Raw genomic sequence first — 18833 nt, 5'->3', positions numbered from 1 at the left:
AAAGGTTGTACATCCCTACCGGGATCTACAGTAGCTATACCTTAGGTATGCTTTGAGGAAATATAGAAATATAGAAAAAACTACAGTTTCTGTAAATATATATTTTTTAATTTTTTAAGTTGTTGATGGACATTTATTTTACTTATTTATTTATATGCAGTGCTGAGAATCGAACCCAGTGCTTGGCATGCACTCTACCACTGAGCCACAACCCCAGCCCTGTAAATATATATTTTTCCACATATAAATTTTCAAAAATATTTTATTAGGCAAATCTTTAGATATTAGGTACAACCAGATGAAAGTGCCATTTTTGTACATTGAAAATGGTTTAATATCAGCAATTTCATGTGGCTCAAAATGACACACATGTGGGAGCTGGGTCATAAAGCCTGAGTCACTGCCTGAGGTGCATGTTCATGCATGGGTCCTAGTTCTGTGACTTCTGCATCCGATCTAAGTTCAAATCATCCTGGGTGACTTATTCTCCAGCTCAGGGGGCAGAGTGGAATAAGAGAGACTGTAGGACACATCCTGAGATTGCAGGGTTAAGCATAACACCAACATTAAAACCCTCTTTAAAAACCATGTGTTTCCTGTCTCAGTTTTCTGCAAGAACTCTGTGTTCCCTACTGTCTAGCATGTGTGTGCATACACAAAGTCAGGACAGTTTTCTGAATGTAAAACACTGAAGCTGACGGTAAGTCTGAGAGCAAAAGGCAGAGCCCAGAACCTGAGGAATTCTACTGCTCTCAGTCCTGAGCAGAGGTTACTGCCTGAACTGAAGCCCCAAGGCACACGCAACTTGCACTCCGTGTTTTTAAGGGGTCGTGTCCTGATAAGGGAAGATTGCTGCAAAAGGACTCAAGTTTTAAAACTGGAGATCTTGCTAGAGATGCAGATGTGAAATGAGCTGTAGAAACCCAAACTCACTGACAGCCCACAGCTGCCTCAGGGCACAGGGCTGGCCGATGCTATGCTATGATTGAACAATGCAGCAGCAAATTCTATCACGCCTGTGTGGCTAGATGCTTGTGCACTTCACTGATGAAATTCAAAACCTGGAGTCAGAGAATACAGAAGCCAAGAGGAAGGAACCACGGACCTCACAGAGCATTCAAATCTCTAGCAGAGAGGAGATGATGAGAGTAAACAAAAACCAGAAAACTCCTTTAAAGCTAAATTCAACAGAACCTTCTAAGGGGCTGGATCATAAAGCTGGATCCCCTGTGAAGTCAGTTATGTATTGAATGAGTGTCTTTTGAGCCTTATATTCCAGTGCTGACTGTGAGCAGGGCACTGTGCTCAGCCGGAAATGTAGGTATAGCTACTCACCCCATGTGGACTCTATTAAACTTTCAATCTTATGTTGGTTCTTCCAGCTATTGATTTTCCAAGAAGCCCAGGGAGACTGTTTCCAGGGTCTGTGGTTTAGCAGGGACTTGAACCCCTCTGGTCCCTAGATGTGAGTGGAAGCAGTTTGCCAAGTGAGGTGTGCTGGCTGCAGATGCCAAGAGGCTGTGGAGCTGAAAAGAAGCACCCGCAGATAGCCAGCTTCATCTGGTTCTTGAGAATTGTCCATCAGGAGCTGTGACCAGGGCCCGCTAGTATAAGGAGTACGTGAGGGACCTGGTTAGCAGCATGTAGTGACAGAAGCCCTCCTATCCAGAGCCCTCAGGACAGTTGCGCCAGGCAGCTCAAGTTGTATCATAGCACTGGAGACCTTGAGGGACAGAACAAGTTCCCTGGGAAGAGTGGATAGACAGGCCAGGGCTGAGTGTGGATAAAGGGTCACTCACACATGTGCCTCCCTGTCACCATGAACTGAGGTTCAGAAGACTGAAGACTGCCTGCAGAGTCCTTGGAAGGAGATGATTCTTATTTTCCTCTTTTATTGTATCCTAACTCAATAAAACCTACTCAAAACAACCCATTAAGCTAGTACACAGGTTTTCTCAGCATGCTAAGAAAGAGTTTTCCTTATATTTTTCTTAGAATTTGTAAAAATCTTGATGTTCTATCTTTAAAAGAAATGGGGAAAGGGAGAAGACAGGAAGAAAGCAGGAGAGGAAGAAAGAAGTAGGGAGCACTCTAGGCTTTGTGCCATGTCTCCCCTTAATAGACAGACTGGAGGGGACAGGCTAGAGGCAGAGCTCGGGGCCTAACTCCAGCTTGAGTGCAAAGGCTGGTAGCATCGCCCAAGCCTTCCCACCTTGACCTCAGTCTCTTTAAAGGGTCCCCAAGGCCCTTTCTGAGGTCTGAGTATCTTCTACATAGAGATCTACAACCCCAGACCAGAATGGGAGCAGGCTCCACTGCCCAGCCTTGATGCCCCAGAGAAAACTGGTGGACCAGAAGTGAGAACAAACTGTCTGGAAGAAGGAGATAGACAGGCCAAGACCAAGTGACCAAGTGCCGACCAAGAAATAGCAACCATAGCAATCTTAGGCCCCCACTGCAGGAAGGACTATATAAAATTTTAAAAAATAAATTTAAAAAAAAAAAAAACAGCCTTTGGGATTTTTGGTACCATCTGATCCGTTCTTTGACTAGTCCACAAAAACTAATCAAAGGAGGTTTTCCTTTCATAACAGGACATGTCAAAGAAATGTCAAAGCCAAGGCCATCTTTTATTGGAAAACTTGTATTGGTGGCCAGCCCCAGATGATGTAGGGCAGCAATGGATGTTTGGGAGGACAACCTGGATACTACAGAGCTGGAGATGGGCTTTATGGATTCCCAGTCCTTGGAGCACTTTCTCCATGTCCCCCATCCACCATCAAGCAAGAGGTCTCAAGCTATCTGCTCATCCCCACCTCCACCTCTGCTGGGAATTGCATTTTTTGTACGCACCAGTTGCATCCAAACTGCCTGTGTCTTGTATGCTCCGTGTTGCATGTGACCCTGCCTGGGGCCTGGTTGCTAGAGGGTCATGACCATGCTGTGTTTGCCCCTCCCAGGCCTCAGTGTGGGAAACATGTTCTACGTCTTCTCCGATGATGGTATCGTTGTCATCCACCCAGTGGACTGTGAGATCCAGAGGCACCTCAAGCCCACAGAGAAGATTTTCATGAGCTATGTGAGTTTCTGTGCCTGGGGAAGCTTCTACATCACACACAAAATCCCAGAAGTCAGTCTAACCATGTGCACCAAGGGGTCTCCTAGGTTCCATTTATTATGTGCAGTATTTGTTCCAAGGCTAAGGGAGGAACACATGAGCTAAGAGTTCTCTTTCTTCTTCCAGCAGCCCTGAGCTGTAGGTGAGGCCCCAGGAGCACACATGGGTTCCTGGCCTCTGGAAGTTCATGGTCATAAAATGGAGACAGTGAAGTGAACATTTAGCTATCAAATAGGTGTGCCCTCACAGAACTGGGCAGGAAAGCATGTACACACGTGCATGGCCAGAGTGGTGGAGGTGCTATGGATGAAACCTGAGACCTGGTAGAAAGTGACAGTTTGAGTGGCAGAGGCAGAAGAGATGGTCACTGGTGGCAGAACCAGGAAAGCTCTTTCAGCTCCTAAGACCAGCTGCTGGGAGACACCCCCACCCCCACCCCCACCCCGCCGCATCAGGCCTCTTCCTCTGGCTTGATTCCCAGTTGGCCTCCTGAGATAGTCTGAGCTCCTCAAGGATAGGACTATAGCACTGAATCCAAAAGGGCCATTTGAAATCCCTCTCCTGCCCTCCCCTGGACACACACAGATGTCCCCAGTCTATGCACAATGAATGAGCTAATGAAGGCAATGGGCATGGAGCTGGTGGAACTGGGCTTGGCTCGGGCAAGTTCCTAGGTCAGTTGTGTTGCACCACTGTGCTGGTTCTTGGCAGATCTCAGGCTGTTGAATTTCTCTAATGTATAGCTTGGAACAGCTATTTTCCAGACTGTTTCATTGGAATCAATTATTTCTTAGAAGTGCAACCTCTAATGAACTTTCCTTCCACACAATAACCATGAAACCAGTTGGAAAGAGTGGTCCTGCTTAATTTCTAGCAATTAGGTTTAAATAATTGCCCTCTGTCACATGGGCACTAATTTCTCATATATTTGCAATAACCTAACCAGTAAGTGAGTTAAATCTCCCAGATCCTAATCAGGACTCAGTTTTCCTGGATAAGTAGCTAGAACAAGATAGTAAGAGAGGTCCTGAAGGTGTCTCAGACAAGGAGGCCGTGGGAAGCCAGCCATGCAACAATCCCCCAAAATAGTTTTTTTATCTTAAAAAAAAAGTCTAAATCCCTCGCCAGAAGGTTACAATGGACAAACCTCCCTCTAAAGTGCTGGGTGAAGAGGAGGAACTGGATAAGCTCTCCATTTGGGCCAGCAGGAAGCAGCATATGAAATAGGGTGTAGCCTTCAGTCATACAGACCTAGATTCATATCCCAGCTGTCACTCAGTAGACTAAATGGCTTGGAAAAGTTAAAGCTTTCTCTAATGTAAATTGGAGGTATTATGAACACTAGATACAATAACAGAGAAGGGCAATGGTAAAAGGACAGAAACCAGCTTTAAAACAATTGCAGCCATCTAGAAGAGAAATGGAAATGGAGACAGAAGTAGATGAACTCAGTGATTTTAGAGGTTGGCTTGGTAATTTGTGGTGACTAATAAATTGTGAGTTATATGAAAGAAAGAAAAATCAACATTGTTGTTCATGCCTTGGACTTGGCTGACCTATGGTGATGGAGACCCAGTAAGAGGATCAGATATGGAGAATGACTGGTTCAGGTGTGGATGAAGTGGCCATGAAAAAAACCAAACAGGAGTTGAAGAAGGAGTTTTTGTGCCATTAGTAACAAGTGTTGACTCACACCAAAGAGACAGACATGAGTGTGTGCAAGGATCTAAGATGGTTACCTAGAATGGAGTTCTGGGGTTCTCCACAGCTCAGACATGGGCAAACTGAGAGGACCACTAAGAATAATGAGACAGGATCAGGCCAAGGTAATAAGGAAGCTAATGGGAATGCATGTCTTGAAGATAGACCAAAGAAGGTCCTCCTTTGCACTCACTGATTCATTCAACAAATATATTAAGGTACCAACTCTGTGCCAAGCACTGTGCTAGGGACTAAGAATATAAAGGACAAATACCCTGCTCTCAAGGAGCTTACTCTCCAGTGCAGGAAGAAAGACTGTGCCCAGGTGTACAAGTCAATGTATAAAGTCGAGTGTACATGAGAACTGCAGTAAAGGAAGGGAGTAGGGAGTGATGGGGTGCTAAGCTAGATGAAGTCAGAGGAGACTCCTTAATATGGTGACACCTAAGCAGAGAACTTAAGGAAACAAGAGAATACACCAAACAGACCTGGAGAAGAGCATTCCTGGCAAAAGAAATTACCAATGCCAAGGCCCTGATGCAGGAGGGTGGCATGATTGAAGGTCACCAAGAATGCTTATATGAGTAGAGTGGGGAGAGAGAGAGAAGCAGGAACCAGAAGAGTCCAGATTTCACTCTGAGCAAGAAAGAAAGTTATTGGGGTGGGAGAGGTCAGGAAGAGTCACATGATTTGGCTTCCATTTTACAATGATCCCTGTCTGTGGTTGCCTGGTGAACAGGTTGGGGAAGGTTGGGGTGGAACCAAGGAGCACAGTCTGGATGCTATTGCAGTTACCTGGGTGCCAAAGAATGTGACTTGAGCCAGAGTGATAAAGGTGGAAGTGGTAAGAAAGAGCATAATTGTGGACATATTTTGAAGGTAAAACTGAAAGGATTTGTGATGCCTTGGATGGGAACTGTGGGCAGGAGAAAAGAGGAGTCAAGGATGGCCCCACAGATTTTGGTCTAAGAATGCATTGGAGCTGCCAGTTTTTGAGTGGAATGAGCAGGATTGGGAGCTAAAAATGATAGTTTATTTTTGATATGTACATTAAACAACCAAACAGGGCAAGGCATTTGGCTATCTAAGTGTGGAGTTGAGGGAAGGGACCCAAATGAAAATGGAAATTTGGGAATTGTAAGCATTACACTCATAGGTTTCCATGATGTCAATGAGGGAGTGGGTTTTAAAGAAAAAAAGAACTCGATGTGAATCCCAGGGTATTCAGACATAGATCAGCAAACTGGGCAAAAGCCAACAACACAGAAGGACCAGCCACTGGGAGTGGATGGAGGAAGGAAACCAAGCAACAGTCAGTACTGTCAGATGATGGCCCAAGTGCAAATAAAAGATGGTGAAGTTTAATGACCAAGGAGTCAATATTGACCTTGGTGAGGACAAAGCTTTGTGGTGGGGACTACAGCCAAAGCATTAAGGAACTTGTGAGTAATGACAAAGTAGAAAAAGAGTGTGGGCGACTCTTGCAAATCTTTGGCCATTAGAGATATTTCCAATAACAAAGATGAGGAGAGGGAGAAGGTAGCACACCAGAGTGGAAGAATATGAACCAGGAAGCTGCTGACTGAAAGGGCACAAAGGAGTTTACAGCCTCTAAAGAGGTGGGAGGGGGAACGTTGGGTAAGAAATTGATGATGTGGGAGGATTGGGTGCCATGTTCTGTTGGTCCCAGGGTTTCCAAGAGAGGGAAGAAAGGGACAGAGAAGGATCAGAAGAGAGTAAGAGATACATAGCAGCCTCTCTCCTTCACAGGAAGAAATCTGTCCCCAAGGGGAAGGAGGTGCCACCCAGCCATGCCAGTGGGCATCTGCAGTCAACGTCAGGAATCGGTACATCTATGTGGCCCAGCCAGCACTGAACAGAGTCCTCGTTGTCGACGTTCAAGCCCAGAAAATCCTACAGGTACACCTCTTGGAAGGAACGAGAAAGACTCCAAATCCTGGAGCACAGTCTATCGCATTCTTCTTTCTTTCTGCACATTCCCCAGCTCCTGGGAGAGGTGCTCAGCTTGAAGGGGAAAAATTCATGTGCAGCTATTCACTAAGTGGTCATTGTCTACTATGTGCCAAGCACTGTTCTAGATGCTCAAGAGATGGCCATGAATGAGCCAGAACTTTGGGAGGCAGACCATAATTCAGAATTTCAGGAAGCTATGGTAAAAAAAAAAAAAAAAGGTAAAAATGTGACAAAGGAACTATAAGACTTTGAAGTGGGCCCTCTCTCTGGAGGTGAATGGAATCTGAGAACTGAATGCCATTCGGGACACAGACTGGGAGCACCGTATAGGACGGAGGGCAAGAGTAGGACAGTGAGGTCAGAGGTAAGCAGAGGCCAGTTAAATCCCAAAATAAAATCCATGGTCAGACAGAAACCCACTGAAAGGTGATCAGATGAGTGACATCATCTGGCTTACACTTTTAGAGTCAATACATCTGCTCTTTTAGGAATAGACAGGAAGAGTAGAGATATGATGGAACCTAATCCAGAAGAGAAGAGGACAGCAGTGGAGCTGTGAGAAATGATCAGGTTCTTGGTATATTTTAAATATGAAGCCTGGAAGACTTTCTGATGGGTTAAATGTAAGGTTCAAGAGAAAAAGGAATCAAGGTGTTTGTTTACTTCAGCAAATAAAGGTGATGCCATTCACAACATGTGATAAGCTGAATAATTGTCCCCAAAATGTCTAATCCTAATCCCTGGAACCTGTGAATGTCACCTTGTATAGCAAAATGGACTTTGTAGGTGTGATTAAGGATTTTCAGATCAGGAAATTATCCTTGGGTTATCTAGGTGGGTCCTAAATACAATAAGAAATGTCCTTATAAAAGGGAGGCAGATGAGGCTGGGGTTGTGGCCTGAGTTCAATCCTCAGCAACACATAAATAAATAAAATAAAGGTATCATGTCCACCTATGACTAAATTTTTTTTTTTTAAAAGGGAGGCAAAGAGAAATTTGATGATTGGAAGCATGAAAGGATGTAAGGACTGCAGTTCTAGAGACTAGAAAAAGCAAAGAAACATTCTCCCTTGGAGCCTGTAGGAGGAGCATGGCACTGCCAACCTATTGGTATTATCCCAGTGAAACTGACTTTGACTTTGTGATCTCCAGAACTGTAAAAGAATAAATCTGTGTTGTTTCAAGCATCCAAATTGGGGATAATCTGTTTCTGCAGTGATATGAAACTAAACACTATGGTAGAAATGACATTGAGAAAGGCAGGGAGCCAAGCACGGAGTGGATTGGGGGGAAATTACATTTGAAATCCTACTAAATATGTAAGTAGAGATGTCAGGAAAGTTGTTGGGCAAGCAGGTCTGGAGTCAAGGCAGGGATCAGGCTGGAAATCATCACCTAATGGGCTGATCAAATCAAGAGAACTAGATTAAATTATCAGGGTAATACAGATAAAAGTCAAGGGCCTAAAGCACTGCAACATTTAAAGATCAGGAAGGAGGAAGAAGTCAACAAAGGAGTCCAAGAAAGAGTAACCTTAAAGGTAGGAAAAGGGGCTGGGGTTGTGGTTCAGTGGTAGAGCACTTGCCTACCATGTGTGAGGCCCTGGATTCATTTCTCAGCACTGCATATAAATAAATGAATAAAAATAAAGGCCTATCAACATCTAAAAAAATTTTTTTTAAAAAGGTAGGAAAAAAAATTAGAAGAGGTTGACATTCCAACAGCCAAAAGCAGAGAATTTTTCAGTGAATAGTGGTCAACAGTGACACTTGCTACCGGGAGCTTTGTGTGTTATGAAGACTGTGAACCTGCCATTGGATTTGATTCCACAGAGTCGTGGAGCACACTCGTGAATGTGGGCTTGCTGGAGTGGGTTCAGGTTACAGTGAGAGGGAAGTGGAGACGTGGGAATGTAACCAGCTGTGTAGAGGAGTTTTGTTGTAAAAGTAGGCAAATGAGGCAGCTGGAAGGGGAAGTCCAAAGAACTTATTTAAAGTAGGTGACATCACAGCATTCAGTGGAATTCAAGGTACACAAGTGGAGATGCTATAGCCCTAGCTAAAGAACATTCTTTCCTTAGAACAGGAGGAAATAGAAAATATTCAGGCACAGGTGCAAATTGGTGGTATAGTGGGTGGTAGTTAGATGAACTTTCTTCTGGTTGCTTTTATTTTCAGTGAAGTACGATAGAAAAGTATCATCAGGGATTGAGGTCTGAGGAAAAAGAGAGAAAATCTGAATGTGAGATTGAATCATCCAGGTGATAGGACTCCTGGGCAATCGTGAGAACCCACTTAGGGACTGTGGGTGTAAATTTAAAGTGAGATCAGTCAGCAGAGTTGTCTCTCTCCAGCAATGCTCAGCTGCCCTCGTACAAGTTCATTGCATGAAGAAAGTTGTATATAACCAGGTGTGTGGTTTCTACTGGCAAATGCAACAGGAAGCTTTCTACCTATTTTTTGGTAATTGATTCCCCAGGCCAGAGCGCCTACTATAAATAATTTCAATACTTTGAAGTTTAAAGGCTTGTTTTATAACTAAGATTTTGGTCAAGTTTGGTAAATGTTCCTCGTGCACTTTGAGAACGTCTATTCAGATATTGTTAGGTACGGTATTCTATACAAGTCATTATGTCAAGCTGATTTATTCTATCGTTCAGATCTCCTTATCCCTATTGATTTTTTTTGTTTGTTTGCTTAGTCTGTCAGCTGCTCAGAGGTGTGTTAAAACCTTCCACTGTGATTGTAGATTTATCTGTTTCTCAAAGTTCTACCCAATTTCGCTTTTAAATTGTAATATCTTTCTTGGGGGAAAGATATCTTTATTCTTAGGAAAATAGCCCTCTTTATATCTGCTAATGCTACTTGTCTGAAGGTGTATTTTTGCCTAAAACTAGTATAGCTAAATCAGGTTTATTTTCATTAGTGGTCTTGTAATTTTTCCATACTTTAAATTTCAACCCTTCTATGTCTTCATATTTTAGGTTTTCTTTCATAGAGTAATATGGAGCTAAATTCTGAGTTTTCTCTAGTTTAAAAATATTAGTCTTTTACTTGGAGTATTCAATCCTTTAATATTTAATGTAATTAATTTTATAGTTGAGTTATATTTACCATATTATTTTTTCATTTTACCTTCTTATTTACATTGCTTTCTTCTTTTTTGTTTTGTTTTGTTTTTTGGATTTGTCAAACATTTTAATTATATATTTTTCTGTATTAGATTGTTGAAGATGCACTCATGTTGTTATTAACACCACAGAAATTATAACACACATCAGTATAGTTGCATAGAAATTATTACTTCATTTCCCCAAGAATATTAGAATACTTTAACTCTTTTAGTCATCCTCCTGTATTACTGCAGTAATGAATCTTAATTCTACATGTAACTTAACCCAACAAAATGTGATGATTATTTTACCAAGCAATAATTTATGTCTATCCATAGATATATCTTTCCATTGTTCTTTATTCCTGAAATCCACGTTTCTATGTAGAATCATCTTTAATAGTTCTTTTAGTGTCTGCTGGTAACAAATTCTCACAGTTCTTACTTGAAAACACCTATTATGTTGCTGAAAAATATTTTTATCAGGTACAAAATTTTAGATTGGCAATTATTTTCTTTTAGCATTTTGAGAGTCATTCCATATATGCCATTGTTTCCATAGGTTAACTGTCAGTCTTATCAGTGTTCTGTTTTTAATATTTTTATTTGTTTTAATTAGTTATACATGACAGTAGAATATACTTTGATCCATCATATATAATGGAGTATAATTTCTCATTCTTCTGATTAACATGATGTAGAATCCTTTTGAAGGTAATGTTTTGTGTCTCTCTGCTTTTCAGATTTTCTCTTTGGTCTTTAGCAGTTTAACTATGATGTGCCTGGGCAAGGTGTTCTTTGTATTTATTCTGATTTAGGTTGCAGAGGTTCTTGAATGTGTAGATATCTTTCATCAAATGGGAAAATTCTCATCAATTATTTCTTCATGTTCTGCTGCCTCATTCTCTCTCTCTATATATATATATATTTCTCTATTTTTCTCTCTTTCTTCTTCTTCTCCTTCTTCTTCTTCTTCATCAGGAATTCTGCTTTAAATTTTTTTAAAGGTTAAACCTTTCCATTGTGCCCCACATCTCCTTCAATTTGGATGTGTTCCATCAACTTCTTAATTCGCTAATCCTGTCTTTTGTTACATCTGGTGGGTTTAACAAAACCTATTTATTAAGTTTTTTCAGGTATTTAATTTTTCTCTTCTAAAATTTCTACTAAATCCCCTATTAGATATAAATTCTTAATTATTAACTTTCTGTGGCTCACCCATGGGTCTGTTTCCATTGCCTTCTTCTTGTTTTAAGTCATATCATCTGCCTCCTGGAATACCTAGAGCTCTTTTTGAAGCCAGTCTATATAAAAAATTGTAGTGACTTTAAATAGTTATCATCTACCTAAAAATGGTTACCTACTCCAGTAGTCAGGGAGCATACAGAACCAACCATTTTAAAGTTTCTGAAGACTGTTTATCTCTGATTCACCCCCAGTCTTGGGGCTTTTAAGTGAGAGCCTGGCTTTTCTCACCAGGACTTCTTCCCTGCCATATTTTTGCTCTCCACCCATTAGACTATAGGAAATTCCGCTCTGGTTTTAAGAGGTTTCTGGCTTAGCTTTTCAGTCTCCTCCATACCTCAGAACATGAAATCTGATGGGAGAAGCTTAAGCAGAAAGGAGAGATAATAGCTCCCATCCAAATTGAAGGGTAATTTTGCTGTGAAGAGGACAGATAAATGGGATATCTGGAGGAGAATGTTCAGTCAAGAAGGGTTTTTTAAAAATAAAAGACAATAAAAAATAGTGTTCAGGTGATATCATTAGGACAGGTTAGGAAGCTCTGGGTGGAGGAGAAAAGTGGTGTCAGGGAAGTAGGAAGTTGGCAGATAATGGGAACAAGGAAGGCTCACTGGAGGTTACAAAGGCCCTGGGATGTGTGAAGTTGGGAAAATAAAATCACCCTCGCCTTGAGACTTGAAGGTGATGATAAGGGAAGGGAAGAAACATTTCAGTTCTGTGTATATGAGGTTCAGGTCAACAGGTGAGTGTGGAGGATTTTAGAAGCCAACACCAGTGGAAGGATGTAGAAGGAGTCAAGTAGGTGAAAGATGAAGAGGTAGGTAATGCCAACACTTAGACATCAGATCGGAGTGGAGGAGCCAGGGGGGTGGGAGGACAAATGAAGAAAATGTTTCTAGAAGGGACTCATTAACCACGTGAGGTCTTGCTGAAATGTCAGGAGGATCACAAGGTGACATCAGAACTTGATGTGAAGGTCCAGAACAGACAGAAACTTAGTGGAAATGAGAGTTAAGGCGAAGTGAAAACAGGGACTCCACAGACAATTCTTTAGAGAAGCTGTTGGCCAGTATGGCCAGTATGGACAGAGATTCAAGTCACTGGCCAGTCAGAAAGGCTAGAATATGGTTGGCTGAAACTGAAATTTTGGAAATGATATTAGGGTACAACTTATTGAGGCTGAGTTGGGGTAGAGGTAACGATTGTGAAGACCAAAAAGGAAGTAAGAATTCCAGGCTTTGGATGAATCAACCATGTGGATTTGAAGGCATCAAACTTGGTGACCAAGTGTGTGGTAGAAAAAAAGACAGTGAACCTGGTGTCTACATCTTTAGTGAGCAAAATGTAACTAGATGTTGGCCAATGACAAGAAAAGCTGGGGGTTATAGTCTAATGGCATGAGCATTACACAACAAGGGTTTTGAACTTATAAAACTACATTATAAGAAGTTGAAAATAGCCTTCATGTAACAGGACCCCGGGAGAGGCTTTGTCCTCTGCAGAAAGCAGTTTTAGATACTGCAGATCAAAAAAAAAAAAAAAAAGAGTGTGAGTCTGCCTGATGCCACAGTCTAAGTTCCAGAGGCTTCTAAAGGATGTGGAAGAAAGAGACTTCACAGAATGAAACAAAGATAAGAGGGATGATCTCAAAGTCCACCTCTGATGACCCAGGGGGAAGGACCAACTCACTAAAATTCAGGGCACCCAGCAGCCAGGGAAGGAGGGTCCTTTGAGGGTCCAAGAGGCCCAGAAAGCTTCCAGGAAGGAGAGTCCTTCTCCTTTCCAGTAAAAGGAAAGTCCTGCAGCTGGTTCCTGAGTGGGAAAAAATAAAGCCTCTGAGTTTAGGCTTTTGCCACGTTGGTCTAGGTTCCTCTAAGTAAAACATGAAGAAAAAGTTCATAAAAGAGATAATTAATAACTAATTTATATCTGGGAGGACAAAGCCCAAGAAGTTTCTGCCCAGGGTTCCCAAACAGGGTCATTGACAATGCTATAGGACCGGACTTCCACTCTCCTGGGAGTGAGGTCCACGTACGAAAAACCCAGAAATGACCATCGCATCAGCCTCCACCACAACGATGACCAACTTTTCACTGTCTTTTTTCAAGTCCATAGGTGTGGATCCTCTGCCAGCTAAGCTGTCCTATGACAAGTCACATGACCAAGTGTGGGTCCTGAGCTGGGGGGACAGGCACAAGTCCCAACCAAGCCTCCAGGTATGTTGAGTGCATGAAGCTGCTGCCCATCCTATAAAAGGACTGTCCCCCTATATGATAATTTCTCCTACTTTCCTAGGTGTAGATTCACATTTATCCAAAATATTTCCATGAAACCTCAAGGAGAAAGTAGGAAAAAGTCACAGGGTAATGCCTCCCTCAATTAACAAGTTATCTTAGGCCATGATGATAATAAGGTTCTGATATCATGAGAATCTGGTCCCCACCAGCCCCATAGTACCTGCCTCTCCTGAGCCAGTAACTCCCAAGATCACCAGGATGAAGTCCTGCTGAAGGAGACAGGTCTTTCTTCACCTTGTGCTAGGTAGACTGGAAGATAATGTGAAAGCAAGTAGTAGATGCTAGCTGTCTGAATCCATTTTCTGTTACTCTAACAAAATACCCAAGGCTGAATAATTTATAAAGAAGAGGTTTATTCTGGCTTATGGTCCCACCCAAGATCAGGCAGCCACAACTGGTCAGCTTCTGGTGAGTCTTGTACTTCATCTTGTCATGGTGGAGATGTGGAAAGAAGAAGCCACAATAAAAAAGGAAAAGGAGCAGGATAAAGCAAGTATATCCACAGACAAAAGCACAATGTGCTGAGAGCTAGTAGTTTGCCTGTGACTTTGAAGCCCACACCACCAGCCCCTACACTGTACTTACTGCCTCCTGGGAAGGGGCTGAGCTCCGGAGATCTGTAGGATTCCTCACTCTGCCAGCCAGGGAGAGTCATCCAATCCTGTGTTGAGTGTGCCTGACCTAGCCTTTCTCACCAGGGATCCAGGACAGGAGTGAGCCTTACAAAAAGTGAGTTGAATGCCTGTTTGCTCCATTTTCCCCAAGATGGTGCAGAGGGATGTTCTGAAAGTCAGGAGAGGAATTAATTTATTACACAAAATGGGTGATTCGGGCCATCAGGGTTTTTCCCTCAGAACCCTGATTGAGAAAAGTTACAAATGGAGAGGGTTCTGCCCTCCTTTCAAGACTGGTGAGAGACTGGGAAGGCCAGAGTCTGGAGAAGCTCCTGCTCAGGGACTGACCACCTGCCTCAACCACCAACCAACCTCCTGGTGCTCTGCTGGACCAGGTGCAGATTCTATTTCACTTCCTGTAAACTGAGACTACTGGTACTCAAGAGACACCACCAACCAGTCCTGGGTCACAGTGAGCTGACAAAATCATCATCGTCATCATCATCATCATCATCATCATCTGAGAACCTAGGAGCCAGAATAAAGGTCACTCAGAACAGAGCATAAACCCAGAGAAATAGAACAGCCAATGGGATCTACAAAATAAAGCTAAAGGGGCTGGGAGATAGCTCAGTTGGTAAAGTGCTTGCCTCGTAAGCCAAGGCCCTGGGTTCAATCCCCAGCACCGCAAAAAAATAAATAAAGCTAAGAAAGAGCCTAAGTAAATTCAAGGGATGCACCACCAGAAAAGGTTTTGTTTTGGTTTTTTAACTAAAAAATGAACAAAAATTTTTCCTAATTTAAAACTACAGCAGTGAATTAGAAAATTCAAGGGTTTCTACCAAGACCAAAAAAAGTAGGCTGAAAGAGAAATCTTTCTGAAATCACAGAGCAAACACATGAAGAGATTGAGATGTGAAGCAAGGACCACAGAAGTTTAGACAAAGGTCACAGTTGAAATGGAATCAAACATTAAGTAAATTTGGAATGTTAACCGTGTAAATTGAAAGAGATCTACAAGTTCCAGTCTAAATTGACAAGAAATGACATCTCTGCCCTTTTTAAAGTAAAATTCTGGAACTCCAAGAATAAACAGAAAATCTACAAGGGAAGATCTTTCTGGACAGAAAGAGCAAATTACCTATAAAAGACAAAACAAGCAGATTGGCATTTAACTTCTCACTTGCAACAGGAGATGGACACCCATCGAGTCACATCTATACACTATGTAGAGGGAGACTGAAATCCAAGGGTCCTTTTCCAGCTAAGACATAATTTACCTGTCAAGACAAAAAAATAAATAAATGATATAAGCAGTATACAAACACTCTGGGAGCATACATCCTCATCTGAGAAAGATACTAGATAAACATCAGATGAACCAAATCAGAAGGAAAGCGAGACAGGAAAGAAAGTGTTAATGGACCAAAGAGAAAGATTTAAAAGCAAGAGGGCTGAAAGGTATATGTGATAAGAAAGACCACTTGAAGTGGGAGGGACACTGCATGAGGAACACTTGACAGCAGGCTATAACTAAAGGTGAGAAGTTATTTCAGTAAAAAATAAAAGGAGGGAGAAGAAGCAGAAGGAAAGTAAAAATACTCAAATATCTCCTTTTGTTGGAATAAGAAAGGATACCGAAAACACTGAGGAATGAATATCTCTTACTCCAAATGTGATCAGCTGAATTCTCTTATTAAAAGCAGAGATGATCCAATTGGGCTTAAAAAAGAAAGACAATTGGCAATACATTGTTTATATGAAATGCAATAAAATGAAGTGATAATAAAAAGGTTGAATTTAAAGAGGTAAGAATAATGATAAGAGGTGAGTAAAGGGATTCTGGGAGAGGGAACAGGAACATCAGATGAGGTGACTTCAAAGTCAAAAGCTCTGAACAGTAGGAAAGACATTGACTGCCGAGGCGTCAAACATAACTAACTACATAAAACAAGGGTGACCTAACAGTTGGATTTAAAATGGACTTAAATCATACGTAGCAAGGAGACAAAAGACTGGCATAAAAAAATTAATTAAAATGAGCTGTTTAATAAATATAGACAATCTTTCTTCTGTCAAATAGAATTTTTCACATCTACATATACAAAGGCCTATCACTAATCATAAGGAAACCTCAAAATGTTTGTAAAATTAGATATGATATAGGCTATAGTATTGATAATTTGAAATAGTTAAAAGATAACCTAGTAAGAGAACATTCCCAGATAGGTATTGAATCAAAAGCAATTTTAGGGGGAAAGAAAAAGCTACTTCACATCAAAACCAATAGGATACAGAGAAAGCTATACATGAGGAATATTTACAAAGGAAGCCTGCCAAGGAAGTTTTTGTGTTAAGAAATTGGGAAAAGAACAAAGTGTTAAGAAGGAATTAATAAGAACCAAATTTAATAGAAAGCAAAAAAAGAATAATCCTTCCCTACCCTGATGTAGAAGAGAGAGAACAAAAATAGACAAAATAAAGAATAAGAAAGGGAATATCCCTGCAGATACAAGAGGATGAAGATAGATAAAATTAAATACGACCTTGCAACCCTGGAGTGGTAGATTTTAAGACCTAAAAGAAATAGATGATTATTTATGAAATGCAAAAGAAAAGAACAATACCTAACTTTAGAAAAAGGAAACTTGAAATAGAACAATTTGCCATAGAAGGGTTTTTTTAAGATTAAAGATCTACTATAGAAATAGATAGAGCTGAATTTTATCAAGGCTTCAAAATATAGATAATTTTAATATTATTTGAACTATCCCAAACCATGCAAGCAAGAGGTGTATAGCCCCTTACTTTGTTTTAAATAGTCAATGTAATTGTAACTATAAAAACAGATACAAAGTAATATTTTAAAAACTATAGATTAATCTCACCTATGAATACAGAAGCAAAATTCTAAAAACAATCTTAGAGTCCAGCAATGTATCTGAACACTCAAGCCAGGAACACGTTGCTGGGATGTCATGAAGTTATTCATAATACCAACAAGTTTAAATGAAAAAAGGGTTGGCTGTTTTCAGTAAATACTAGAAAGGCATTTAATCAAATATACTAGAAAATCTTAATAAAAGGCCTAAAATCAGGAATAGAAGAAAGTTCCTTAAATATGGTAAAGCCTGTTTCCCAAAAACCAATAGCAAATTTTTGCCAAAAATGGCAAAACACTAAAAGCATCTTAATTAATATGAGGAATCAGACAGAGTTGATCACCATCAGTCCAGGAAATACATTATCACAAAAAAAAAAAAAAAAGAAAAGAAAAGAAAAAGAAAGAAAGAAAGAAATAGTTAGGGTGGGTTAGGGCTGAGGAAATCAGTACTTGCAAAAATTGCTCCTGGAAATGTCAACTGACACAGCAATTGTCAAATGAGATCCACTACCTTGACTTTTCAGAATATATTCAAAATTATAATCATGAGTGTGGACAAAGATGTAGCTGCATTATTTATATTGGCAAAACATTAAAATATCCTAATATTCTTTCTAAATACCCTACGTGAAGGGATTTGTTAAACAAATCTTGCTGTCATGACGTGAAGGTGTATCTATAAATGAGATCATTCACTGAGGCCTCCCCAGCAACTAGTTTTTGAACGTTGGTATCTCCTTGGACTCTGCCCAGCACTCTCTAAAAGCTAAAAGCCTAGGCCCAGCTTTTAGCTACCTGTTTGCCTGTCCCAGTGGATACCTGGTTCCCCTGCCACTCTAGATATTACTTCCCAACCAGCTTTGTCCATCTATCTGAGGGAGATGCCCGACTTCTTGTCCCTACCCTTACCACCAACTGAGATCTCCTAATATTCAGCCATATGTTTATATCTCCTGAGCCCAGCCCAGAGAGACAGCTTAAGGGCACCTGTGGGCCCACCCAAGTGCCAGGACACAAGACCAGGCCAAGAAGGAATTCATGACTCCGAGAAACAAGGCTGACATGCCCACATCAGTTCAATGGCCCATGGCACTGCGTTTTGATGAAGTAACCTCAGAATATAGGGTGTCAGAGTGGTGAAGCGTGAATGACACTGACCGATGGCAGCCTGTAATTTTCCATCTCTATTATAAGCTAAAATGACAGGCCTGATATCAAGCAGTGATTGCATGCTGCCTTAGAATCCTCTGGCATTTTCCCCTAGACGCTCTGAGATCCAGTTTCCTCATGCTGATATTTTCTTAATGCCCAGTTCTATGAGATTTTCTCCCGTGGACTTGCCATGAAAGTATCATTTGACCATTTTTTAAAAAGGAAAAAGAACCCAGTGCCACTTTAGAACAGCCCCAAGATGAGAAATCACAGTGAGCATCCCTCGCTCTCCAACAGTCAGCCTGCTGACCCCCAGAGGGAAGCCTGGTGAAAAGTCTCAAATCTCAAGCCTGCCTGAGGGGGAAGGCCAGGTGCTGTTTGTGTTTTCGTGGATGTGAGAGCCAGAAGGCAGGCCCATTCAAAAGGCAAAAGCATCAAGAGCTCCAAGTTGCGTGAATCAGAAGCCCCCACCAGAGGCTGCCCTCACCCTATAGGCCCAGCCTCTGGCCTCAGAAATCTGGATCCTTCTTTCTACATACTGGCCAAAATATCCTTGCTAGGATCTGCCTCCTGTTCTGCCTCCTACTGACTTGTCCTTAAGAACGTTAAACCCCCTCACATGGCTACAAGTCTGCCTCCTACTGGGCAATGGCCTGGAACTTGAAGGCCAGTGCATATGCACAAAAAGTAGAGGGACACAGGCCACCTAACTCGGGCTCAGCCCAGTCACAAGGG

At 41.5% G+C, this 18833-nt stretch overlaps 1 protein-coding gene across 1 annotated transcript in view; it reads left to right on the top strand.

The window, feature by feature from the left end:
* Positions 1-18833, top strand: part of FSTL4 (follistatin like 4) — a 399917-nt gene that overhangs the window by 372009 nt on the left and 9075 nt on the right. The window contains exons 11-13 of the mRNA XM_079144143.1: positions 2961-3079; positions 6590-6739; positions 13260-13367. Coding sequence (XP_079000269.1) covers positions 2961-3079; positions 6590-6739; positions 13260-13367 — 377 coding nt within the window. The remainder of the gene's footprint in view (positions 1-2960; positions 3080-6589; positions 6740-13259; positions 13368-18833) is intronic.

The sequence above is a fragment of the Sciurus vulgaris genome, assembly GCF_902686455.1.
Source record: "Sciurus vulgaris genome assembly, chromosome: 6".
Taxonomy (NCBI): Eukaryota; Metazoa; Chordata; class Mammalia; order Rodentia; family Sciuridae; genus Sciurus; species Sciurus vulgaris.
The sequence above is the reverse complement of the archived record's forward strand: the minus strand, read 5'-3'. Positions and strand labels throughout refer to the sequence as shown.